The sequence below is a fragment of the Anser cygnoides genome, chromosome 17, assembly GCF_040182565.1.
Source record: "Anser cygnoides isolate HZ-2024a breed goose chromosome 17, Taihu_goose_T2T_genome, whole genome shotgun sequence".
In the NCBI taxonomy this organism is placed as follows: domain Eukaryota; kingdom Metazoa; phylum Chordata; class Aves; order Anseriformes; family Anatidae; genus Anser; species Anser cygnoides.
In genome coordinates this window covers 12,342,457-12,368,035 of record NC_089889.1, presented here as the reverse complement: position 1 = coordinate 12,368,035, position 25,579 = coordinate 12,342,457, and the positions used below count along the sequence as shown (strand labels likewise).

Below are 25,579 nucleotides of genomic sequence, written 5' to 3'. Positions count from 1 at the left end.
ACCGGTTGCAGACCGTGGACTCAGCTGTCGGATACACGTTGAGGAAAGGCACCGTGTAAGGAGCCCTGTGGAAGAGCAGAGGGGTTTTCTTGCTGGTGCAGCTTGGGTGCTGTTGCTTCCCGGCTTCCCTGAGAGCCCTTTTGAAAGAGGGCAAAAACCCTTGGGCTTCAAGTTCTCGTGCTGAGTTCTGGTGGCACACGGGGCTCTGCTGATCTAAAACTCAATGCAGCGTGGTCGTGGAAATGTCCTTCCTAACAGCAGAGCAAACAAAACCGTGGGGATCTGTGCCTGTTAGGGCTCTGGGTGAAGTTCAAGGACCTGGGAGGCTTATGTGTATCAGGAGAATAGAAGAGCCCGGCAGAGAATGAGGGGTTTTTGGTACATTTTTTTTTATTTCTTCCTGCCTTGTCTGGCACCTGAGTGCTGGGGAGCGGAGGGGCAGCGGAGCGCTCTGATTAATATTGCAAGGAACAAGCGGCTTCTGGCTCCGGGCGCTGCTGACAGCGTTCTCGGAGCGACGCGTGAACATCCGTCCCATTTACCTAGGATATTCGGAGATGCGGGTTTTATCCTCAAAACAAAAATCAATGGCTTGGGGGGGGGGACACCCACAATCCTCCCTGCACCCCTGCCATCCCTCCTTCCCTTCCGAGAGGCTCAAACCGGGCATGACAGAGCGCTACCCAACACTTCATCCTCCTAGATTGCTTTCTGTGCTTTTAAATCAGCTGCCTTCGCTCTTGGAGCTTTTAGCTCTCCCTCCATTTAGGAACCTGTCCGATTTGTATTTCCTTACTTTATTTATTTGGAATTGCGACCGGTCGCTTGGCAGCGGAGGCGGCACGGACGGCAGGGCTGCAGGGGGCACTCTTAGCCTGCCCAGGAGAGGCTGCTGGGGACGGACAGCCTGGGGACAGCCAGGGACCCCGCCGGGCACCGCCACGCCGGGCAGCAGCCCCCGGCCCGTGGAGGTGGGAGGCTTTGCAGGACGAGCCTCTCCCCTATTGTTTCACGCTCTCAAAAGCCCTGCAGCTGATGTCTCTCAGCTTGCTTCCTTCTGTGCTTGATTTTTTTTTTTTCCCTTTTCTCAGCTGCTTTGGCAGGAGACGGTACGTGTGTTTTTACCCCCAAACAAATATTTGCGTGTTTTGAGCTTTGTCAAGGAGCTGTCTTCGTTTTTAACTCTCGCAGCGGTAGGTGTTAATGACACTGAAACAGCGAAACAAGGGAGTTGGGTGTTTGGAACAGCAGATTTGGAAGGCTTCGTACACGCGCTGCTCGGCGTTGGCAGTTCAGGAAATCCTTCCCTGGTTGTCTTTATGCTTTTTAATATCTCAGCGTACGGATCCATGGCTTGGATGCTCACACTTGCCCTGCCCCATTGCTCGTGTTCGTACAGCCGTCGAGTGGCGAGGTGGGTCCCTGGTAGCGCGGAGAGGTCTGCGAGCGCGTGCAAAATTCAACCTGATTTGTCCCCAGGTGGATGGCGTGCAGGAGACTCGATGTGAACGAGTGTAATTTTGGAGTTCGGGGCTATCGAGTTCAAATCCTTGGGATGAAGGAAGGAGCTGAAGTCAGGAGCACTCGGGTTAGCAGCCCTGAAGGCTGGAGTCCTGCCCCTGCAAAATCAGGGTTGCAGGGTGGACGTGTGCCCACCCCGAGCCCGATGGCTTTGGGACATGTGGTGTCCCTCTGTCCCCTCCTGCTGGAGGTGCTCGCCTCTGTCGTGCCGTCGGGAGAGGTTTTTTGAGGCCTGATGGGTGTTATTTTCTTCAGAGGGAGAAATGCTCTTCAATTATAGGGGCAGCTTTTGGGCTAGGTGTGAAGATTTAGCTTTTGTGGGTGGTGTGGTTTTTTTTCGCCATTTTTGTTCTTTATTAGATTCTACTCTTATCTTCACTACCTGCAAAAATAACAAAAGACAAATGGTCCTTCGTCCTTTCCAAAGAGCCGTGCTTAGGGGAGGAGAGACAAAGGAATTGATATCCCATGAAGGCTGCTAATTTTTGCTACCAAATTGGGGGGCTTTTATGGCACGACTTTTTTCAAAAGGAACTCTCGATGTGGCAAGCTGAATTGGAGATCCATGAAAGGCCACATTTTCACAGATTGGAGCTCTGGCAATTTCTGAAAATTGGGCTCCTTTAAAATCTCTCACACTAGATCCAACCTTCATTTGAAGTCCCAATTAACCGTTTGTTTCGTAGCATCCTCTTCCATCCTCCTTCCTGCACCAACTTTCATGAATATTACAAACAGGGCCGGTTTGCAACTGCCATATGACACTTCAAGGACACCTTTTATTTTTGCCAAAAGGGAAACGGTGAGATTTAGAAGAAGTCTTAAAGATTTCCACCCAATCTAATGCAATGTGAGACACAAATACTGCAGAGAGTCCATCTAGAGTTTGGTGCCTGATGCTTGTACCACCACCGGAGCAGTTCTTGGCATTGCATCTCAACTTGTGTGCGTTGAGGATGGTGTTTTCCTTTTGCCTTCTTTGCAAAACATACCTAAAAGTACGTAGTCTTTTTTTTTTTCAGTATAAATTCTCCTAAAATTGCAAGGAGCTTCGCTTCCAGCCCTCCTCTGCCAATTAGTCGCAGCCACCCTCACGTTGTGAGCGCTTCTCAGAGCGAGATCAGGCGTCAGAGCAGTGCCCCTAGAAGGTGTTTTATCATCTGCCTGGCCACCTCTTGTCTTTCACCTGTAGGAAACGAATCCAAATGTGTTGTGAGAAGCTATTGAGTCTTAGAAATTATCCCCAGCTGTTAAGAGTGGACTTGAGTTGCACGAAGAAGCAACTGAAAGGTATGCCAGAGCACGGGGGGGCTGTGGGGCGAGTTTATCTCCGTTGTGACTTCCCTACGAAGAAGGAGGAAGAGAAGGAAGACCTTTGGGGTCTCTCCTAGTTTTTAACTACTTTGCTGGCTGTTTTCTTTGTCTTGACAAAGACATGGCGTTATTGCATCTGGCAAAACAAGTGCCTGGGACTGATCAGGAGAAAACAGCTCCATTCCCTCTGATAGAGGGCAAAAGTGAGAACAGGCAGCGGGACGAGGCTTTGGAGTCACAGCTCCCCTAGAAGAAGAAAAATCTCTGAAGAAAGATGCGGTGGATAAACTGGCAGATATATTTTTTTTTTTAAAGGCAGTCTTTATGAAGTTAATTTTATAAGATGATGCCTTTCACTTCTTCTGACCTATTATAATAAAGTGTAGTTATCAGAATGGGCTTTTCATTTCCCATTATAAAGGACACGGTGGTATAATGAATCCGTCTGCCAGACATGCTTGCTGTTCACACCTTTCTCCCAGTAATGGAGTCTACATGACTGGAGACAATTTCTCCTTCCTGGACTAACGTTGCCCTGTTGAAGCTGTGGAAATCTTTGCTACTGAAAGGCAGAAGAGGGGGAAAAAAGAAACAGAGCCTTCATAAACATGTGAGTTTGTTAAGCAAGTGCCGGACAGTTTTAATTAGAAAATGCAGTGTAAACACCCCTAGGATGCACAGTGCTGCAAACATTTGCCGAACAGTCTGTCAGATCATTCTCCAAGTGATGGTTTTGCTTTTAAAACCCCAGCTGTGTGCTAGAAATATCTCAAAATCCATTGCTGCTTCCTCTTGGCTGCTTAAATTTTTCTTTCCGGGCCGTGCCCACGCCAGTGAGCCGGCCTGTGAGCGTGGGGGAAGCTGCAGAAAGCACAGCGAGCATCAAATCGTGGTGTAAAAGCCTGTCTGGGTCAGGCAGGGGCTGCTCGGGGGGGGTGGAGCTGGTGGTGGGGTGAAGCCCAGGAGCTGCAGAGCCCCTGCTGGAGGTCTGGAGGAGGTGGCTCGGTGAGCCCCAGGAACCCCGGGTGCAACACTTTTCCTCTTCTTTCTGCCACCCTCCCACGTCGGCAGGCCAAATCACCTGCTCAGCTCCTCGCTGGATGCTGAGAGCGATGCCCCCAGCGTGTCCTGTGCCCTCCTGGGGACAGCTGGTTAAAGCACAGCACGGGTCCCTCTCTGCTCTGCTGCAGCTGGAAGCTCCCCCCGGCACCCTGAGCCGAGGTAAGGGGGTGTGTGCGCACAAACGACTGCAATTCACAGGACTGTAAAACTTCCCGTTTATTATGCCCTTAGCCCTTTAAAGCTGAAACAAAATTAAGTCAGCGTGGATAAGATGATGGGATTGTGATCTGAGGGGCAGAGGGAGGCAGTTGCTAGCTGTGCAGGCGTTGGGCACGCTGGTCTGGGCACACTCAGGCAGGACGTGGAGCAGATCATCGAGCCCTTTTTGAGAAAGGCTGCTGGAAGCCGCTGCTGGGTTCGTGCCCTGTTCCTCTGGGCTACATCCACCAGCAGATTAAGCCGCGTTTCTGAATCACTTCATCAAGACGGTCCAACTGTCAGGCTGCAGCTAGACCTGGCTGAAGGACTTGTATTTTGGAGAAGGAGAGGGGGCTGGCTGTTTGGGTGATGAGCAAAATGCCTCTTGTCCTACCCCTGTGTGGTTACTGGTGTAAAGCCAGCGGTTTCAGCTCCCCCACCAGCAAATACAGAGATGTTCCCCGGAGGAGATGCAGCCCTTTTCCCCGGGAGGATGCTTCTGCCCGGGGAGGAGCCTCCTGCTCTCCTCCACAGCCTGGTGGGCCAGCCAAATCCCTTGTTGCTCGGTGCGGGCAGATTAACAAGCCCCCGTGCTAGAGCAAAAGCAGGGAAGAGAGGCTCATCCCATGGGCGAGGAGCCTTGCTCAATTTTTTTGTTCGTTATCCAGGCCAGCACCGATCACTCACTTCACTACCTCCGTGGATTGGGGTTTAGGTGCCTCGGAGAAATGGACACTAAGAGGGGGAGTAAGGCATTAAAACAAGTGCTGGGATGTACCCATAGCAGGGCAGGGCCGTGCCAGAGGATATTTGTGCTCAGCAGAGCTCCGGCTGCTCCGCGGTCTTTGCAGCCATCAGGTCGATCTGGGTCGAACCCAGCCAGCAGCACCCTGCACCCTAGGCAAAGTCACCGAGCTCCTGCTCCATCTTTTGACTTCGTCTGAGGCCACAGACGGCTCCTGGGCAGCGTTGCTGGTGGTAGCTCATGTCAGAGAGCCCGTGTAGGTGCGTGCGCGCGCCCTGGTGTCCGCAGCGTGCAGGTGGATTCACGTGCCAACAGCGCTTTTGCCCTATTTTGGCTTATCTCCAGGGGATCAAAAACCCACCTGCTGTTGGTTCCCGTTTCAAAGGTGGCTTTCCAAAAACACGTTGCAAATCTAGGCCTGGAGGCACGTATCGGAGGAGCACCGGTGAGCCAGTTTGGGACCGCGTCCCTGGGAGATGTAAACGGAAGGGGCTTCTGATGCTGCACCGCTTCGAGTTAATGCGGGGTTTCAGCTCCGTAATTAGGATGTGGGGCCTGTGCACGGGCTGAGGGCTGAGCGTTTGGGGCTGCAGAAAGCTGCTCTGGGGTTGATGCCTTCAACCCCAGTGCTCCTGCTGCAGCTTGGCCCCGCTCACCCACTGAAGGTCTACAAGTGTGCTTCGAAGGCACTTGCAAAATTTTTGTCTTTGCTGGGTGCCTTTCCCTTGGTGCTGTCAGGACGCAGCTTGGTTGATTACTTCCTTCTTCCTAGCTGGGAACTAGCTCCTCTTCTTCTTCCAGAAAGGGTGGCCCCAAAAGTCTGCATCCAGCCCTGGTGGCTGCTGCCCCAAATAATCCATGCTCCTGGAACATCTGGGGTGTGGGTGCCCTTGTCCCACCCTGCAGCCTGACCCAGCTCACGGCACCCAGGGTTTTCTCCGCCAGGCAGGGATGTGCTGGGCTGGTTTATTTCTCTTCCTGTCTTGAAAAGCATAAATTAAACTTTTGGGGGAGATGGGGGTCCTTCTTCGAGACCCTTCCTTACGCCTTGGGAACCCAGGCGCAGCGATGTCGAGCAGAGCCCAGACGTGGAGCTGGCCGCTTTAATTCGGCTCCGCAAAACGAGCCATGGGGCGGGGGAGAGCGAAATAGGTTTTTGGTGCTGTTTTCCAGTTTGAATCATAAAGGTGTTTAACATAGATAAGGAAATGTTTAACTCTGTGTTATCTTGACAGGGCTGCTTTAAAAGGTGGATCTTCCCAAGAGCAGAAGGAAGATTTTTTTTTTTCAGTACATCTCTTTCCCTGCCTTGAATATTCATTGCAATATTTGATTTATTTTTTTTTCCCCACCTCTTCTGCACTCCGCGTGTCCCCTGCCCACAGGTCCCTTTTTTGCTCACCTGAAACCTTTGCCGAGGAGCTCTCGGCTGCCTGTTTTTGCTCAGGCCGCCCGTCCGACACAAATTAAGGAGTTTTTAGGCCGCTTCCTTCCACGGGAGCCTCTCGCCCAGGCGCCGAGCCTCCCGGGGGAGCTCAGTGAGTTTCACACAGGCTCCTCGGCGGGGAAGGGCTTGGGGAGGTGAGGAGAGGTGGGGAAGGGGCCGCTGCTGAGGTGTCTCAGTCGGACGTGACTCTGGGATTCTGCGTCGGGGTCGTTGCCAGCTTTCTGTGCCGAGTGGGGCTGGCACACGTGCGTGCGCTTCTGCTCCTCGATGGGAAAGGAGCAACAACTCCGACGGAAAGGCTGGCTGCTGGCTGCTGCAGTGTGAGTGTTAGGAGTCTCCTTTTGTCTGAATTGCTCTGAGCGCTGCACGTGTGCCTGTATATAAGGAAGGGAAAACGTGTGGGGTTTTTGTCTTAGGGTTTTTTGTCTTAGGCTGTAGCCTGATCTCGTTCTCCTCGTGCGTTGCCCCTTGGCCGGTCAGGCTGGGGGCTCGCGGGACCTGCCCCTTTGGAATGACCTGGACTAACTCTGACTCTTGCCTCAGTTTTTCACCCAAGGAGCCATCCAGCCGATGATTTCCTTCGTCTTAAAATCCTTCCCCACCGCATTCCTCAGCCAGACGTTGACATTGACCTGCCCACCTCCCCGCCTCTCGCCGGCGCCTGTGTGTGGGTATTTCTCAGTCTCGCTTCCCGCGAAGGTCCTGAATGAGCCTCTAATGAATCACAGTTTGCTGCTCGGGGTGACACCGTGTCCTTTATTTGCATCTCTATTTGCATTATCTTCTTCTTTAACGTCAAGCCCGCTGCAGCATTTCTACCTCCTCCAATCTAGTGGGGTTGAAGCCTTTGGGACGTGGCTGTGATCGGTCTCCTGCCTTGCCCGGGCGGACCCCAAAGGTTTCCTGTGCCCTGGCGTTTGCACCGCGTTGGCTTCTGCTGCTCGTGGCACCGAGAGCATTTCTCTCTGCATCTTGCTTTCCCCAAAGAAGCCAAGCGAAGGCACGGCACGCTGACCATCTGTCTTCTTCCCTCCTCCCCCAGCTGCAGCTGAGCCAGCTGACCACTCCAGGCATCTGGCAGGGAAGAGGAGAGATCTTAAACGTGAGAACCTGGTACCGGGAGGTGTAGGAAGCTCCTGGGGAGCTTTGCAGGGACGTGGTGCTATGGCACTGACCCTTTTTGAGGCAGCAGGAGTGCTTGGAAGGAACCCTCGCGCGGAGCGCTTTTTCAGACCGAGGTTTTTTGGGCCCCTGGGAAGGTGATCTCCTGGCTTCTTAACGGAGGTGGTGGGGACATGTTGGGCTGTTCCCCTCACGGGTGGCCTCCTGGGACCAGCTGGGAGAGGCCCGGAGGCCAGCCTTGGTCCCTTCCAGCCCCAAAACACCTTCCCGTGGAGCCGTGCTCTTCGACGTTTCGGGTCCCGCCTTTCCAAGAGCGCTGACCTCAGCACCTCCAGCATTTGCACCGAAACTCACCCCACAAATTCAGCAGCTGCCTGGGCTGCTCGGCCCCTCTTTGCCTCTCCCCACCCCAGCTCTGCCTCTTCCCCTCCTTCGAGCCTGCTCTCCCGGCGTCGCCGTGCGAGCGGCTGAAGGGTTAAAGGAGTTCAGGGGCGAGGGGGGGGGTGGAGGCGAAGTATTTCAGATGCTCATTACTCACTGCCAGCTTCCCCCAAAATCATATTAATTTCACGCTGTCACGCAGGACTGCGCTGTCTCTCTCGTCAGCATCCAGGAGGGCGGCGGGGGGGGCAGCGCCCGTCTCCCCCCACGCACCGCGGCTGCGATTTGGGAGCTCAGCAGCAGGCTCCCTCCTCGCCGCCCCAGCAGGGCCGGGCTCCGGCCACCCGCCCGCCGCGCACCCGGGGGCCTGGGGGTGCTTCTGCAGCCGCTGGATCATTTTCCAGCCCGCCGCTCGTGCAAAAACCCCATGAAATGAGGGCCGCCGCAGCGAGGGGAGGGAGCTGCCGTCCTGCCCTACCTGCGGGCGGAGGGGGTGCTGCTGAGAAGTTGCTCTTTAACCACTTGCCTCTTTTTTGGTTTTCCCCCATTTTTTTTAATTTAACGCAAGCAAGTGCAGCCCGGCTCTCCCCGCAAGGACCGCATCCATCGCCTCCTCTCTTGTTTCCCCCCCATTTCTGCAGCATGTTTGGCTGTTTGCTCGCTGCATCTGCCGGCGCCGTCACCTCTGCGGGGACTTCTTGCTGTCACACGAGGTAGGGCTGGGGCTCTGACAGCTCCCTCGCAGGCTCCACGCTCCCCAGGCCCCTCGTGGCTGGCAGCTCTCCCCCCGCCCCCTCCCTAGCTGCAGGATTTCTGCACCACCCCCAGCGATTTGTGGTGTTGCCATCCCTAAGAAGGTGTCTCAGCTCTTGGCCAGCTGTGCTCTTGTGTTGTATTTTTGGAGGGTTCAGGCTGTAAGGACCACCTCCTCACTTCTCTCTCACCGTGTCCCCTGTGGCTGCACTTTTTTTACAGCACTCGGGGCGATGCAGCCCCATCCGAGGAGCGGCACAGCTCGCGTGTCCCTGTGTTTGCAGAGCAGGAGGCGCGTTAAGGGGAACAGCTCTGCCTCCCCCGGGAGGGGAGCTACCTGCAGGTGCGGGAGGAAGGATCCCATGAGCCTGCAGAGCCCCGCTCTCACAAGCTGTTTTCCTAAGGAAACAGTTTTCCTGAGGAATCAGGGCTCTCCATCTGCCTGCATAAATTTCGAACCCCCAGGTTGAAAGCTGAGAGGAGGGCTCAGGGGTGCTGGCTTCCTACAGGCAACACCAAGCTCAGCAGCTGGCTGGGAGATGGACTGCAGGCTGCCGGTGCTGCGCGTTCTCAGAGCTCTCTAATATTTATTAAACAGCGCAGAGAGGATGAGCCCAAAGAACTTCATTCTTTTAATCGCCCCCTGAGCATCCAGCTCGTGCTTTCCCAGCTCAGATTCCTTTTTGAGGTCCCATCTTCTGACGGGAACCGAAACAGGCTCTTTCTGCGCGGCCACCTCCATGGTCCCGGCGGTGCAGCGTTTTCCTCGCCTTCCTGCCGACCTCAGAAGCAGCGAGTGCCCGCAGGAAAGCTCTCCAAACCTCCGTGTGTGAGGCTAAAGCAGCGTGCGTAGCAGCCAGCTGTCGTCAGACGCAGGGTACGTGGCACAGGGACGCTTCTCAGCTTCCTCTTTTCCTCTTCCCCGTATCGGGGAGCTTCCACTTCATGCGGCCACGTGGGAGCCCTTCTCTCGCCTGCCCTGCTGCTCCTTGCAGGTCCCGGGGTTTGTAGGGCCGCGTGTTCGGTCCTCCCGCAGACATCAGGCATCTGTCAGGGAAATGGCTTTCTCCGGCGCTCGGCTGGAAGGTGCCAGCCCCTTTCCATCTCGCTGCCTGCTGGCGATTTGCAGTGAGAGCTGCACCTTGCTTCTTCTCCGGGGGATACGGGAGGGATGTTTACCACTTGGGGCTTGTGTGCGTAGAGGATTCCGTCAGAAACACCACCAGAGTATTTTGTTTGAGCGAAACATTTAAGATTACGTTTTTCAAATATTTTTCTCTCTTCCCCAGGAAGAGAGGTCTATGAGCAAGAAGCCCTCAGCGTTAAGTTGCTGTGAGACTGGGGCAAATAGATGGCCGGGGAAGGGGGAGACCAAACTTGATACCCCCAGCACTGGGGAGGGCTTCAGGTTTTGTGGAGCCCAGCTGCCAGAGCAGGCGCTCAGCATCCTCCACGTCCCTTTATGAAATCCCCAAGGCAGGTTCACCACTGCTGCTGTTTGCCTACCCACAGGGTGAGGCGCTGGGCGAGGAAGGCGCAGGGAGGCACGTCCCTGCCTCTGCCCTCAAAAGCTGGCCCGAGACCCCAAGACAAGGCTAACGGGGTGCGTGTGTCCTCAGGGCAGTGCTGGGGAGCGTGGGCTTGCGCCGTTAAATTGCAGTTAGCACAGCACAGCCCTGCTCAAAGAGTGGTGCTCTTCCACTTCCGTAACACCAAGGCGTGATTAAGGAAGCAAGGAAGGCAGAAACATTGTCTGTGAGTCCCGTAACGGCTCAGGTGATGCTGGCAGCGTGCGGTCGTTGTCCTTCCTTCCCTTCCGTCCTCTGAGGCTTTCCCAAGCGACCTGTGAAGGTGTCACGCCGCGTGAAGTCACCTCTGAGCTCCAGCAGGAGCTCGGGGAGCTGCAGGTTGGGAACGGGCAGCCAAAGGACAGAAACTGAGCACAGGGAGCAGCCCCAGCTCCAGTTTGGGGGCAGTGTGCAGGGACTGGAGCATCATCAGGGTCGATACGGTACATCTGGAAATATTCCTCTGTTCCCAGTGCATCCAGCAGTGACACAATCTAACGTTTGACCGGGACGGTGCTGGACGGTGCCCCTGCTGAGCCCTGTGCCTGGTCCAACTGCTGCGTCTGTCTCCTCCTGGCCCCTGGCAGGTGTAGGACGTGGGTAGGGAAAGCTCTCCGGGACTGTCCCGTGCTCAGAAGATCTCACCATCCTCGTGGTGTTTGAGTCACCAGAACAGCAGCACTTCACTCAAGCTTCCACATGCATTTGCATGCATTTGATCTTCCCTACGTGTTTCTCGGTTCTCCCGGTGAAAATAATTAATCTGGTTATTTCTCGAAGTCATCCTGCGGCTTCGCAGGGCCGGGACTTAAATAAGGATTCTCTTTAAAGCAGAGCCATGTTAAAATAGCTGCCTGCCTATAAATATCTTAGTGCTTCTATATTTATTCTCCTTCAGCCCGGTGCAGGAGGCTCTGGAGTCGAAGCCGAGATGTTTTTTGGCTGTCGGTGCAGCCATTTCACCTGGGCTCCTACAGCAAAGCTCCTTTCTCCGCCGGATGCCCTTTTGGGGGCCACGAGGCACGGCTGCATCTCCCTGCTCTTGTTTACTGCTCTGCCAGTCGCCTGAATTTCCTCTTCTGTCTTTAAAACGAGCTGACTCACGAGGATCCGAGAGGAAAGGAGATTTGTGCCAGGCCCTCCTGCGAGCACTATTTTTAGCGTAACTCCTTTGTGACCGCAGCTGCGCTCTGATCGGGATTTTCAAAGGAGCCCAGGAGAGATAAATCCCCAAATCTCGGCGCTGTTCGAGCTGCGGGTTCCTTTGAAATCCTGACCTGCCGGTGATCCCTCGGGGGATGTGGGGGCTCCTAAGCCCTGGTCTTGCAAGGTGCTGCCCGCAGGAGAAGCGTGGCTCAGAGCTGGAGCTCGACAAAATGCTCTGCGAGCGCCGAGGCTCCCACTGAGGTCGGTGGGAGGATTTAGGTTTCCTGGGGTTTGGGATATAGGGGTCACGGCTGTGCTTGTACATCTCAGTGGGAGTGACCGTGGGAGCCGGCGGCAGGAGCCGTGGGGTGTCCCAGGGGGTCCTGGCACGGCGCTGGGAGGTGGCGGGGACAGGAGGCCGGCAGGGCTCGAGAGGAGTCCTCTTGCAGTGGTCCTGGTGGATGCGGTCTTCTCTCCACTGAATGTTTTGCCCCAAAAACAAATAAAAAAGCAGCAGTAGGGGTAAGAAAGCCCACAGGCAGATGAAATCACGGCATGTGAGGGTGACGGTCTTCCAAAAACCTTGACTTTCTCCCAGAGTTTAGTGCAAGTCCAACAGCGGTGTCCTACCTATGGCTCCCTGAAGCTGATGCCATTCCCCATCCTGCACCGTTCCCCGTGCCTGCGGTGGCTTGGCAATTTCGAGCGCTGAGACGTAGTTAGAGCAGCAACAGCAACAGATTTCCTTCTGAAACGAAGCTAATGAGTCAGAGGAGCCTTTAAAGCATGAAAACGAGTGCGGATAATGCACAGGTGTCTTCCCAGGGAGGTGTAAGCATGCTGGGTAAGTCCCGGGCACTTTTCTTTGATCTCACCAACTCTAAAATAGATGTGTAATAATAGGTAGATTAAAAAAATTCTCCAGGTGCGTGGTACTCCCTGTGGCACACGCTCCTCCATCAGCAGGGCTGAGGCAGAGCAGGGCAGCACACCACGGGACGTGGAGCTGCAGAAGAGAAGAGCTCACACTTCTAGGTACGGCCAGCAGGACCAGGGGGACAAATTTGGGATCGCCACATCCCATCCTTCTGTTGAGAGGTGCACGAGGGCTGGGCACGGCTTTGGAGAGCCAGGACCCGGCCCCTGGTTTTCTGCCTGCCCCTTGCGGAGGTGTTGGCTTCTCCTGCGCAGCCCCCGGTGCTCCCTGATGGTTTTTTGGCCTCGTTGCCCGCTTGGATTACTCTGTAGGGTCCAGCCCTGTAGGGCTAAATCTCGGCGCCAGCCCTGCCATAGCAACTGGACCTGCCTGCGTCCGTCATCCTCCGGCTGCGGCCGGGAAGCTGTTGGAAATAATCGTTCTTCGGGAGGAGAGGGAGGACGAGGAGAGGCTGCGAGACAATGCGACCCCGTTTCCCCGAGCACAGCAAATCCCCACCGACCCGGGAAGGGAGCTGCAAGCCCCTGGGACCGTCAGCCCTGGAGCAAATCCCTTTAAGGAAGCGAATCGGCGGCGCAAGGCGAGGATTAGACGTGACAAAACGAGGAAACCAAACCTGGTTCTAGCACCTGTTCAGAAACGGCTGGAGTGGAGGGATATTAAAATTTTAAAACCTGCCGCTGTGCCGGTGATGGGGGATTTAAAAAATAATAATTACCGGCCTTTTTTTTTTCCCCTTTTTCACTTGGTTTTCAGAATTGGTTTCTTTCTGTTTAGCATGCAGCCTAATTGCGTAATTACACGATAGACTGGAGTAGAATTTAGCGCGTGTAATACCAGTTATAAAGAAGAGCCCTAATTATGTATATCTTCTCAGGTAAATAATACATCAGGGGCATGGAGTGGCCTAATTACTGTTCTGAAAACCTGCCTAATGACTAATTTACTTGGAATTTCAGAAAGCTTTTGATAAGGTCCCTCACAAGCAACTGTTAAGGAAAATAAATCGAGAAGGGGTGAAATGTTTTGCTCCGGTTTGAAGCAAGCAGTTTAGGCGAGGGGGAAGCAGCTTCGGGGGGGAGAGGGAAGGGCCCGAGGCTGCCTCCTTTGCGAGGCTTTGAGGGAGGCTGCGAGGGCGGAGAGGCTTCCCTGGAAAATCAGGACCTTGGCAAGAGCCTCGTGCGTAAATCCACCGCTCCTTGGAAGAGCTCCTTGGAAGAAGCGCATCTGTGTCCTCCTAGTTGCCGGCACTGGGAGTCGTTGTGGGTTTTTTTGAAGTTCTGGGCCCAAATTTGACGCATCCAAGAGATGAACTTTGGTTTTGCCCACGTAGAAGAGGTGGGGAGCGAGGGCAATGCGGCACCCCGGGCAGGTTGCCCAGCAGTGAGGCTGAGGGGGCGCAGGCTGGGGGACCTCAGGGGCTCCCCTGGAGCTGGGAGCACGGTGGCACGGAGCTGAGGGCTACTGGCAACCCAACGAGCGTGGGAAGGCACATCGGGACGGCATGGCAATGAAACCTCCACCGGCAGCACGCCCAAACGGGTCCCAAGCGAGAGGAGAGGAAGGCGAGGGACGGCAACCCGCTGGCACCAGCAGTAGGAGAAACAGGATTTGAAGTGACAGCCAGAAAAGGGAGCCATCGGCCAGCCGGAGACTTGCAGGTGGAAAAGAAGGGGGAGCAAAGTCCCGGGGAAGCTTCAGAGGAGCCCTGAGCCAGCAGGGTGATGGGGATGAAGGAGGAGACGGGCTCAGAGAGGAGAGGTGAGGACAGCCCGGCACAGGCAGCGAGGGAGTGGAGCCAGGCTGGTGTGGTGGCTGGAGAGGGGAGTCTGGAGCATGGTGTGGGGCAAGGACATGGGAACGCTCTGCTCCCAGAGCACAACACCCTGACCGCTGGCAATCTACCAATTTATTTTTCAAGTACTTGCTGGCACGGCATCATTTTATTCTGCCCCATGAAGCCAGGTCCAACGGGCTGCATGCCCACCTCTTCCCAAAATTCAGTTAAAAATCATCTGCAAGTGCCTTCGTCGCATTTATCCCAGCCATTCACCCCAATCGCCGGATCTTGGGGCTCTTCTTCAGGCACACCTCTTGGCATCTCCTCGCTCCCTGGGGAGCTGCGGGGCTTCCCAAGGTGGCAGGGACAGCCAGGGCTGGGCACCACTGCCCCCCGCCCTACAATCCCCCCTCCCGCTTTGCTTTCGGGTCCTCTCTGCGTATTTCCAACTGGAGGAGCCAAAGCGGAAGGAGGGAGGGAATTAGCACGAGAGGGCCCCGCTGCCGAGCGGCGGAGATAAAGCGCGAGGGATCTTCGTGCCCAGCTGACATGCTAATTGGCTTTCCTCCCTAGCAAACTTCGTGAGCGATGCTCTTGGAGGCGGCGAGACAAACAGTTGCTGCGGCAGGTGTGCTGGAAGCGCCGTCTGGAGGTAATTAGGCAGGCGCAAGAGAGAGCACCCGGAGAAACGGGGTGGTGCCGCTCGGCCCGGGGAGGCTCGGCCCACCGCATCCCTCCCTGTCCTGGGCATCGCTGGTTTCCAAAAGCCTGGGTCAGTCCCAGCCTCGTTCACGGGGCACGAGGTGGAAATGTGGCTGGTGGTAATTTCCTGCAAGCTTGGTGAGAATAAAGCCTAGGAAAAGGGGAAGGACAAGCTGCTGTTTGTGCTGGAGTGGCACAAAGGCGAAAAATTCCCCTATGGCACATCAGAGAGTGTCTGCATGGGATGGGGAGGGGACAGCCACCAGGCTGGACCCCAAATGTCCCGTCTCTGTGACCCACGGAGGCTGGTGGCACGCTGCTCTTGGTGGCCCGGCCTCCTGCAGCTCACCCTTCTGCGGTGCTCCCAGCTCTTCTGCTGCTTCTGCCACGGGGCTTTTGCTTCGTCTCGCTCCAAGTTCTCGCCTTCGTGTTGCTCCGTCTCTGTTTTAAATCCCAAAGGTCGCTGTTTCCGTGGAGGGACCGAGGCGGTGCGTGTCTGCGTGAGGTCGGTAAGCAGCAGCCGGGGCTTTGCAGCTGCTGAGCTGGAAGGGTGGGAAAGGTTTGGCTTTCCCGGGGTCCGCGCCATCCTGCCACCACCCAGCGGTGCAGGATGGGGACAAGCGTGAGCCGTGCCCGTGTCAGGCTGCAACCAGGAGGCGCTTGGATGTGCGTGGGAGCTTGGGTCTCTCTGAAATCTCGCCCGCGGCAGCAGCTCTGCCCCTGGGCCCGCTGCATCCACCTGCAGGAGGTGGGGATCTCTTCGCTTCGTGTCCGGCTGTCCCTAGGAGCGGAGAAGAGCAGGAATTAGGTAAGAAAAAACCCCGTTTTTGCTGCAGCAAGCGGACCAGGAGGCCTCCAACTACAGATGATGCTTGTGGGCAGCGAGGAGAGGATGGTGAAAAATTAAACAAAAAAAAAAAAAATGGTGATCCGTGCAGGAAGGAACAAGGAGCACCCGTGGCTGCCTTCCTCCCGTGCCCTGTGCGGTTTTCGGAGAGGTTTGGAAGGCAGTTTGGTGACCCAGCACACCTCCAGCTAGACCAGGGAGCTGAGGACGGAGCTGCTGCGGGAGAGGAAGGCTGGGGTGTGCGGGTCCAGGCTTCAGCCCTGCCGCCCCCTTCTGTCCCCTTCTCTGTCCCCTTTTCTGCGCCGGGGTGGTGGCAGCGGCAGCGCCGCGCTCGCTGCAGCGTGCCGGGAGGCTCCGCGCCCTCCTCGCCCTCCTGCGCCTTCATCTGTTAATGCTCAGAGGTTACCGAGGAGACGTTACTGATGATGATGATGATAATGGTAGCAGAGGAGATAGGTGGCAGATTAATTCCTGAACTCTCTAACAGGATTTAAGCTAACAAGAGAGGAGGGCTTCTTTTTTTTTTCTCTCCCTCTCTCCTTTCCCTTCCTCCTTTCAGATATTTCCTGCGCCGGGGATAACAACGCCGAGGAGTGTTAAATTGGCTCTGAATGTCCACCCCTGGCTGTCCACATTCTTGTAACGATTTCATTAGCTTGAATTATCCACGTTATTTTCTTGTAATGGGATTAGCCGTAGTGGAGTCAGCCCAAGTCCTGGAGCGGGAGGCGGGAGGGCCCTTCCGCTGCGTATTTCATTAACTCCCTCCTGCAGGGGGTGGAACTGGCCGCGGCTCAGCCCAGGGGCAAAACCATTTGGCAGGGTCCTGCCTTCCAAAAGGAGGAAGAAAGAAAAAGGACCATTATTATATCTCCCTTTTTTTTTTTTTTTTTCTCCTTTCCCCCGTAATCAGTAAATCGGCGCGGAAGCAAAGACTGGCAGGGAAGTAATTTGGTGGGGGAGGGAAGGTCCTTTTTGGGGGTGAAAAGAGAAGAAGGAAAAAAAAAAAAAAAAGGAAAATTAGGATGACCATTGCGAAGAGATTGCTTGAATTCTGCGGGGCTGAAGCATGGCTGTGGCCTGCCACAAGGATTGAGGTGGCACGGGCTGGGAAGGGGAGGACTTTGGTCTTGTTTGGCCCCACGTCCCCTGCTTGGAGCTGTTAGTGCTGAGCAGGAACCTCCCAGCTCACCCCCTCGAGCTTCGTCCAGGGCTGCAGCAGCCACAAGGATTTAGGCGGTGGCAGGGCTCTGGGGATGGGAAGTCGTCAGTGAGAGAGGAGGAGGTGGTGGCAGTAGGTGGCAATCCGTGAGAAGCCTGGTGGCCTTGCTGGAGGTTTTCGTGACCGACTTTCCACTGTTATCATTGGTATTGTGGTGTTTTTTTCCCCCCCGATTTAGGATTATCCTGGGCAGCGGGACATCTGTTGGCGTTTGGAGAAACATAAGGCTGATCTATTTGCTTTTCAGGAGGGGCTGCCCTTCGGGGAGCGGGCAGCAGCTGGCTTTTCCAGCCACGTGCGTGGATTCGTGGTGCCAGAACTTCGCAACCGGCCTTTGATCGGGTGCTCAGGGCACACCGAGACCAAGCAGGCTGCAGGTGACTTCTGTCCGGGACTTAATAATGATCAGGGCTCACCAGGACTTGGCCTGTCCTACGAAGCTTGCACTTCAAGTGCTTCTTCTTAAGGCAGGGAATGGCAGGAGGTGAAGAGGGTTAGGAGCAGAGGCTGAGCAGAAGGGGTCAGCAGGTATCACGTTGGCTCCACCAGCACACGTCTGCTTCATTTTCTCGCGGACGTCCTCGTGGATTTGGGTCTGGAGGAGCGTGGAGTACAAAATGGTGCAGGCACGGAGCTGGAAAGCTGTGTGCTTAGTGCGGGGTACCCGTGTGTGGCGGACAGGACGCCTTCCAGCTGGGCTTGTGTTCAGGCAGATGTGTGGTTCCTGCGAGGCGAGGCACTGCCGAGCTGCGCAGCGCGTGCGTGAGCAGCTCCAGGAGCTGCCCGGGCTGCTGCGGCCAGGCCCAGGCACAGGGGGAGAAAGAAGATTCGGGGGGAGCTCGTGGCAGGACAGCAGCCGTGGGCACGGAGGGAGCTGCCAGCTCTCGGCTCGCCGCTGGTGTCGGCAGAGCGGGGAAGGAGGTTTCCAGAAAACACCTGTATTCCCCAATTCTCCATCCTCCAGGTGCTTGGCCGCGATGCTGAGGGACGCCCGAGCACCTCCCGGCAAGCAGGCGAAGCCAAGTGAGCAGCGTGTTGTCTACCGGGCTGCGGCGCGCTCTGCTCAACAGCAACAGAGCGTCCTATAATTAGCAGGCAAAGGACTCGCCTCCCAGCTGGCCTGTGCCAGAAGGATATAATTACAATCCCAAGGAGCGATGGTCCTCTGACCCGCGGCCAGCTCGCGGCTCGCATCCCGCGGCACGGAGGAGAAATCCCCTTCTCCTCCCTCCGCTCAGCCGGCGAGGCGAGGGGGCGGCACCGCAGAAGCTGCGGGCGAGCTGCCGGAGCGCCAGGACGAGCGGTGGGTGCCCAGCAGCGCCGCGCGGAGGTGCTCGATGCCACCTGGCACCGGCGATGAGGGACGCCAGGGGATGTCCCTGCTGGCACCTCGGGGAGCTTCTCGCCTCGCTGTTGGGTTTGGGGCCGGTGACGGGCCGAGGGAGGTTGTGGCTGTCGTTATTCTGTGCCCGCGTGGGTGGTTGCTCAGCCAGGGCCAACGCAGGCTTTTGCTGGTTTCCCTTTCTCCCTCCGTAACCCTGGATCAGCACGAAGCGAAGGTTCTCGCTGAGGAAACCTCTCAGTTTGCGCGTTTGTTCGGGGCTGTCAGCCCTGCCAGCCAGCAGCGTGCTGCCAAGCCGGGGACGGCAAGCGCGGCCGTCAGGATGGATCTCACCAGCCTGGCTGGCGAGCCGCCTGCACTGTGCGGGGAGGGCAAAGCCAGGAGAGCCAAATCCTGCAAACCCAGCCACGCTTGTGCCTCCGCTCTGCTTCCCACCAGGAGCCTGACCCACGCTTTCCGTCGCCCACCGCCGGTGGGTGAGTTCCCCCCTCCTGTGCGAGCAGCGCTGCCCAACGCCGAGCGGTGCCCTGGCTGGGATTTATTTCCAAAACGCTTTTCTACGATGCCTCGATGAGGCAGCAAGGAGGTGGCAAAATGGCTGCGTGCATGGTGGGTCACTGAGTGCTCTGCAGACCTGCTGCCTCCTTGGCAAAGGACTTGCTCTTTGCTTTTGCCTCCCAGACCGAGTTTGTTAATCGTGAGCAGCGCCGTGGAGGTAAAACGCGGTGCCTTTGTTTTTACCTTGGCTCTAGGAAGGCACGCTCGCTGCGGGTGGACTCAGAGCAGCCTGGTGTGATGCCACCTGAGGTGTTCTGCCAGAAACCAGTGCCAGGGATGGGGGTCTGCCCGGGGCGGGATTGAGCAGAGGGGAGGCTGAAGCCTCCTGCAGAGGCGGGCTCGCTGACTCGGGAAGGGCTTTGCGCCTGCAAGCGCTTGTGCCACGGCTGAGCCCTGGCACTGCTGCAGGGGCTCTGGAGCTCCCCAGCTTTCATCCAGGTGGGCAGAGATGCTGAAATCTCATCATAACTCTGACGTGCAGCAGGACGGGCGATGCCTGAGTGGCCGATCGGAGCTTTCTGTCCAGACTGGTTGTGGTCTCAGCCAGGACCCTCCTCTGACCTCCGCAGCTCCAAGCTCAGCTCCTGGTGGTGAGCATCCGTGTCCCAAGAGGGTCCGTGGCCGCTCAGGGTTTCACACACTCTCACTCCAGCTCCTGGGACTGCCCTGTAAAGCCTGGTGCAGGGGTTGAGGAGCCTGGCCCGGGGCCATGCTCTGCGCCAGCAGCGGGGTCTGGTGCCAGCGCCGGCTGATCGCCGTCCAGTTCCCCACGGAGAGAGGAGAGGCATCAGCTCCGAGGGGAAACCCGGCTCCTGGGGCGCCTGCTGCGTTTGCACACAGGTCTCTGCATGCCGGTGGGTTTGCAAACATCTCAGTCACGTTCTGGAAGGGGAAGGAGGCAACAACAAGGGGTCCGAGCTGCTGGGAGCCCACCCTCCTCCGTAGCCGTCCTCCCCTGGGTGTTAAAGCAGCTCGGTGGGATCTCAGCGGTGAGCCGCGTTTCCAGCAGCTGGCTCGCCAGCCTGCCTAAAAGCTCCTTTCCTCCCTGTCACCTCGCTCGGATGGGCTGCGTCCCTGTCCCTTCCTCTAGCCCTGCTCCTGCGGGTTTTTGGGGCCGTCCCTGAGCTCGTGGGCTGCAGCGTCGGTGTCCCCCCGGTACAAGGAGCCTGGCGCTGCGGGGGGTAATTGGGCTCCCCCCCCCCCTCCCCCCCCCCCCCCCCCCCCCCACCTCTGCCTCTCTTCCCCCACACAAATCTGGAGGAAATAATTGGAAAAGAGAGGTGTGAGCCTCTGCCTTGCGCTGGAGAGGAGAACATTAAAGGCCCGGGCTCTCCACTTCATTCACAGCTCCTCGGATGGTAATTGCTGTGTTGTGCTTTCTAATTAGCGCCGCAGTGGGGGGGTGTTTTACTCCTCAGCCCCGGTGGGGTCAGCCCTGTCCCTCTGCTTTCCTTCCCCCTGCTGAACATTGTGCTGTGGTCCCCTACAGCAGCCCCAGCCCTCTTTGGCCCTGCTGGGCCTTCTCCCCCAGCCCCGAGGAGGTGCCGCTCCGGGCTGGGTCCCCGCTGTCGTCTTCTTGGTGGCCGAGGCCGCTGTGTGTCCCCAGGGCTCCCCCGCTGCGCCCCGTAGGGTCCCAAACTGCCCTGCTCCCATCCCCAGGGGTTGTCCCAGCTGTCCCCTGTTTGCCCATCCCGTGCCTCGGGTCTCGGTGTGGTTTCAAAGGGAGACTCTCAATTTAAGAGTCCTTCGGCAAACATTGTGCTCCCCGCAGGCGATGCCCATGACACAGGTCGTGTTTTCCGTGGTGCCATGGGTTGGAGCACCGTCACTCTCATTTCTACCTCCGTTTTAAACCCCTTTGGGCCGGGATCTCCCTCGTCAGCCCTCCCTTTAACCCACCCAGGGCTCTCAGCTCCCGCAGGGACGCGGCGACGAGAGGAGCCATCCGCGGAGCTCCGGTGCCCGGGAGCATCGTCCTCGTGCAGGAACCCGAGCCCCTCCGCTGGCCAAGGCCGCGCCGCGTGGGTTTGTTGGTTTGTTGGTTTGTTGGTTTGTTTGCCCAGCTCCAGCTCGGAGGGGGCAGGAGGGAGGCAGAGCGCTGGAAGCGCCGAGGAGGAGGCGTGCGGATTCATTTGGAGGCTTCATAATGGTACATTTACACACCGCCTTGCCGGAGGAAATTGGGTGGATGAATGCCTGGTCATGCCGCCGGTGCAGCAGGTTAACTCCCAGGATTTAGCTTATATCATTTCACGAGAGCATTTACGGCCTTTACTGTGTTTATTCCCAGGTGCTCTTTGGCACTGCCGCATCCCGGGCTCCTTTTGTGCGTGCGGGTTTCCAAATAAAACACCGCATCTCCTCAGACCCGGTCCGCATTAAATATTTAACGCCTGCGGTTTGTGCGTATGCGGTTGATAAATGGAGGCGAGGGGAGGGGAAGAGGAAGCTGGAGCTGGGATGCAGGGAGAACAGGGGCTTTGTCCAGGAATTTCTTGGGGATGTCGGGGTGGGAGAGCCAAGGTGCGGGAGCCGCGAGCTCTGCCTCGGGGTCTGGCTGCAGGCTTTTGGGGTGAGGTCCAGGCTGGGGGGATGGCTGCATGCTTTGGTTTTTGAGGGATGTGTTCGTTCTGCAGGGAAAACCATGCCACGGCAAGGTTTCCAGCTAAATGGGAACCCCCTTATTTATTCACCTGTTCCCAACTTTCCATGCTGGTGCCCCTCAGACTCTTCTGAAACGCTGCTGGAAATCCAGTCTGAGGAAATCCAGTCTGAAAAACGGTGCCCAGCGGAGGGACGGGACCTCTGCGAGCATGGCGTGCAGGACAGGCTCTGGGGGCGGAGGAGCTCTTCTGGAAGGAGGAAAAGACCCCACGAGGCCACGCCGGGACTTGTGGCCGTGTCCTGAAGTGCCAATAAATCCGATCTGACCCCTTGTAACGCGGAGATGCTCTTTGCCCACCCTGAGCAGGGCACGGCACGCAGGCTGGGGCCTCTATTTCTGCAGATCTAGAGGGAGGAGAAGGACAGCAGTTAGGCTGGAGGAGGTTTTCGCTTTGTGAAGCGGAAAGGATGGCCTTTGAAATCCCAGCGGAGCTTTCAGCTGTCGCTGCATGCTTTGGATGTGGAGCTTACAGGGAAGCAGAGCGGCCACTGCTCACGGCTTGCCTTAGTCCTCGGGGCTGGCAAGCCTGAAATGTGCCTGCAACTGGTGGTGTCGCGGTGTGGGATGAAGAAGAGGGTTCTCCCCTCAGTCTCAGTGTCTTTGCTTTTCCCTCTCTCCCTCGCAGCACCTTCGGAGAGCTGAAGACTGTCCGGCTGCCCAAGAAGATGGCAGGGACAGGCTCCCACCGCGGCTTCGGCTTTGTGGATTTCCTCACCAAGCAGGATGCCAAGGTGAGACCTGCACCTGCCCCCGTCTCCTCTCCCTCCAGCACCGCCCCTGCCTGGTCTCGGGCCAGAAGGGAGCCTGGAGGCCCTGTTCCACTGAGGGATTTGATGCAGGCTGTTGGATTCACCAGCAAAGCCACAACGAAGCTAAACCCCCACGGTGGGCAGCCACCGAAGGCTCTCTTTCTCTTTACCTGCACTCGGGGTCTGGCTAATTTATCACCCTCAGTGAAACCAACACCCAGGATCACCCTCCAGATTGTCTAGCAAACAGCTTTTCTTCTGTGGCAGCGGAAAAGACGGGGAAGGGCGGTTGGGGCAGGCAGTTGTGCTGTGCCATGCCGTGCTTTCGGCCCCGCAAGCTGCTGTCTGTGGGAGGAAGGGCTCACAGAAGTGATACCGAGCGTCCAGCTACCAAACAGCTCAGATCGCCCCACGCACACGTGTGGGTCTGGGCTCTGGAGCTGTCACTCGGGGCTGCTGGCTCAGGGATATCAGGTGGGTGTCGTAGCCCATAAAATGAGGTCCTGCATGAGGTCCCACATGGTCCTGCTTGAGCTGGGGGAACCACAGGCAGCTCACAGCAAGGACAAGAAACTCCATCACAATATAACGCTTTTCAAAGTGCTTCCCAGAGCGCCTTACGGAAAAACATCCCGGGGACCTGAGCAGTGCTCTTTAGGAAGGAAAAATGAGTTTTCAGCAGTTGTGAAGAGGAGGATCTAGCCGTGGCGAGGGTTTGTGCCTACCTGCACAGCTGTCCTGCAGGAGGCAGGGGCAGCACGTAAAAAGCTGGGCAGTGCTTCCAGCCAGCAGGTAAGGGCATAAAGGGCAGAGCCATAAAGGGCGGAAGTTTGGTGTCCCTGATGCAGTGGTCAGAAGAAGGACGCAGGGTTGGTTTTGGGGCTTTGTACCTGCTGCTGGTGCCCGGTGGTGTGTGCGGTGTCTGGAAGAGGAACCGTGGGTGCAGGCCAAGGGATGTCACTGCTGAAGAGGAGGTACCACGGGGCTCCGCCGACCTGCAGCCACTCCAAATTTTCAAGACCGTGAGCGGAGATGAAGGAGCGAGGAGGGGGGAGCGAGCATCGCCGGTGTTTATGTTTTTAGACAGGATTCATTGATCCAGGGTCACAAGGGACTATTAGATCATCTGGTCCAGCCTGACCTCCCCTATAAGACAGTACGCAGAGTTTCTTTGTTAGTCCTGTATTGATCCTAACTCAAACTTCCTTCAGCTCAGCATTCGCCCTCCCCTTCGGGGCTGGCTTGCTCAGCAGCACGTCGTGCGGCGAGCCCCCTCGAAGCGTGGGTCTCCTGCCTGCTCTACGGTTTTCGCATGTGCCTCTGCTCCAACCGGGTCTCTCGTCAGGTTTGCTCTCACCTGAGTGAAAAACGCAGCCAGGCAGGGGGGAGAGATTGTGGCAGGGCCCTTATCGGGATCCTCCTGCTCCCACCACCCCACCGGAGCTCACAGAGGCAGGGATGCACCAACCCCGGAGACGAGCGTGCGGTGAGAAAGCCACCCTGTGAAAGATCACCCCGTGAGTTTTTCCTCTTTTCCAGCAAAGCAGCTTTTCTTCCTTCCTCTTTTTTTTTTTTTACCCTCATCTCTTTGAGGGATTTAATTGTCTCACAAGTGGCACATCAAGTACACTCCACTGGCCGTCTGGAAAAGGATGCGCCGTGTATTGATGAATAGGATCCTGAATATCGTAAACACGGACATAATTGGCTTAGTGTTTATTGCTAAGTGAAATGAGAGAGGAGGGGAGTGGGCCCGGAGACCTCTGAGCTGAATAGCTGTGGACTATCAATGACATTTTTGCTCAGAGTGGTAATTTGGAAATTGCTTATAAGCGTCTTATAAAACATGATGTTTTTATAATAGAATAGTTACGGTGGCTTTGTTGGGCATTTAAAGCCTGCGACCTCCCATGTTTGTCATTTTCTCTGAGCAATTACAGCTGCTGTGGGAGCGCCTGCGGAGGTTTTTCCAAAGCTGGGAGGGAGACGGGGGGCTTCCGCTCCGAAATCCCCGCTGGTGTGCCAGCACGGCCGCCCCGTCGGGCTGGGCTTCGTCCCCTTGCCCGCCACGGCTGTGCGTTGAGCAGATCCCAGCACGTGTGCTAAGCCAGGAAAGAGGGAGGAACCCACGTCAGAGATTCAGAAAGGAGCCAGGACCCTGAGTTTTTCTGCAGCGGGAGCTTCAGGGCTGCGGCCTCGTAATTCCCCGTCAGCTGGTACCATCCTGCTACCCCAGCCCCCAGCACACGGTGGGTTTTTATACCTTGCCTTCATCGTATTCCCAAAGAGGGCTTGCGTACCTGCTGACCAAGCCTTTGGCTTTAAATCTCCAGCACAAGATGACCACTAGCTGGGAGCACCTGGCATTTGGGGACTGAGAAGGGGACCTTCGATTCGCTGGCAGTAGCAGATGAACTCTGGTTAAGGAAGCTTTAACCGCTTGATACATTTCCTGAAGTTCCCCGTGCAGAATTGGTGGGGGGTTGTTTTTATTTTTAAACTATTAACTGGAAGCCGAGTTTCCACTTTTCTCCCTTGTCAATATAAAAATACATCTGGTCTCCAAACAGGAATTGCCCTTTTGGGAAAGACGGGCAGCCCTTTAAAAAGGCGCACGCGAAAAATCCTTGTGTGCAGCTGGCGATGCGGAGAGCATCCTCAGTTGGGACTGTTTCTTGTGAGGAAGGGAAATTTATCAATCTCCTAATGTTGTTGACCCTTTGTCCCTCTAATGACTCCAGCCCCGAGGCTCTGAGGCTTGAGTATTTAATAGGGCAAGGGGGAATCTGGAGGCAGAGCAGCACTGTCCTCAAAATTAATACAGCATTTAGGGACTGCGCGCCGGGGCGCTCAGGGGTGGTGGATGCAGTGGTCCAGCCCCTTGATCTCTGACTTTGTAGTGCCCTGGCACAGCAGATGAGCTCCAAAGCAGCCTCTGCCTTGTCCCAGGCATCAGAGAAGTCCATCAGTCCCCCCTTCATTTGGAAATTCCCTCTCTGAATCCCACAAACGTTTTTCATTCTCCTTTTCCCTTCCTCTCTGCTTTTCCCTGCTCCTTCTGCCTCTCCATCCTCTGCCACGCTCAGGCCATGCCCAAGCTGAAGCCACCGCCAAGTTCAGGTGCTTCCAACATGCCAAGCCTGCTCTGATCCCCTTTCTTTAGCGATGCAGTGCCGCAGTAATTTGAGGTCTTTTCCCATTTTTATGGACGGCCAACAACCCTCTGTTCCTGTTCTGACAGCTTGGTCTTCGAACACTCAGGTGGAGGATACCAAAAATATCTCAGGCCCCCAGCCCCACTTGCTTTGAAAGCCATTCTGCTCGTCCTCGTTCCTTTTCCTATTCCTCCTGTAGTTAAAATGAATTTTCTCCTGCCCAGTTTTTTATTTGGAATAGCAGCAGTGGTGAATTTACTAATCTCTGGAAGATCTCCAGCCACAAGGGTGCATAGGGACAGCATTTCTCCCCTTCGTCCCTTTGTCTTCCGAACCATCGGTGCGTTCTTGCTTTGCCCTGAAGA

The 25,579-nt window shown here is 56.4% G+C and overlaps 1 protein-coding gene across 3 annotated transcripts in view; it reads left to right on the top strand.

Annotated features, from left to right (window-relative positions):
* Positions 1 to 25,579, top strand: part of RBM19 (RNA binding motif protein 19) — a 60,659-nt gene that overhangs the window by 19,006 nt on the left and 16,074 nt on the right. For 2 of the 3 annotated variants that reach the window (XM_066978732.1, XM_066978731.1), the window contains exon 22: positions 21,936 to 22,041. In XM_066978732.1, coding sequence (XP_066834833.1) covers positions 21,936 to 22,041 — 106 coding nt within the window. Of the gene's footprint in view, positions 1 to 2,713; positions 2,928 to 21,935; positions 22,042 to 25,579 lie in introns of those variants that run through there. The other variant, XM_066978733.1, reaches the window with a different exon arrangement.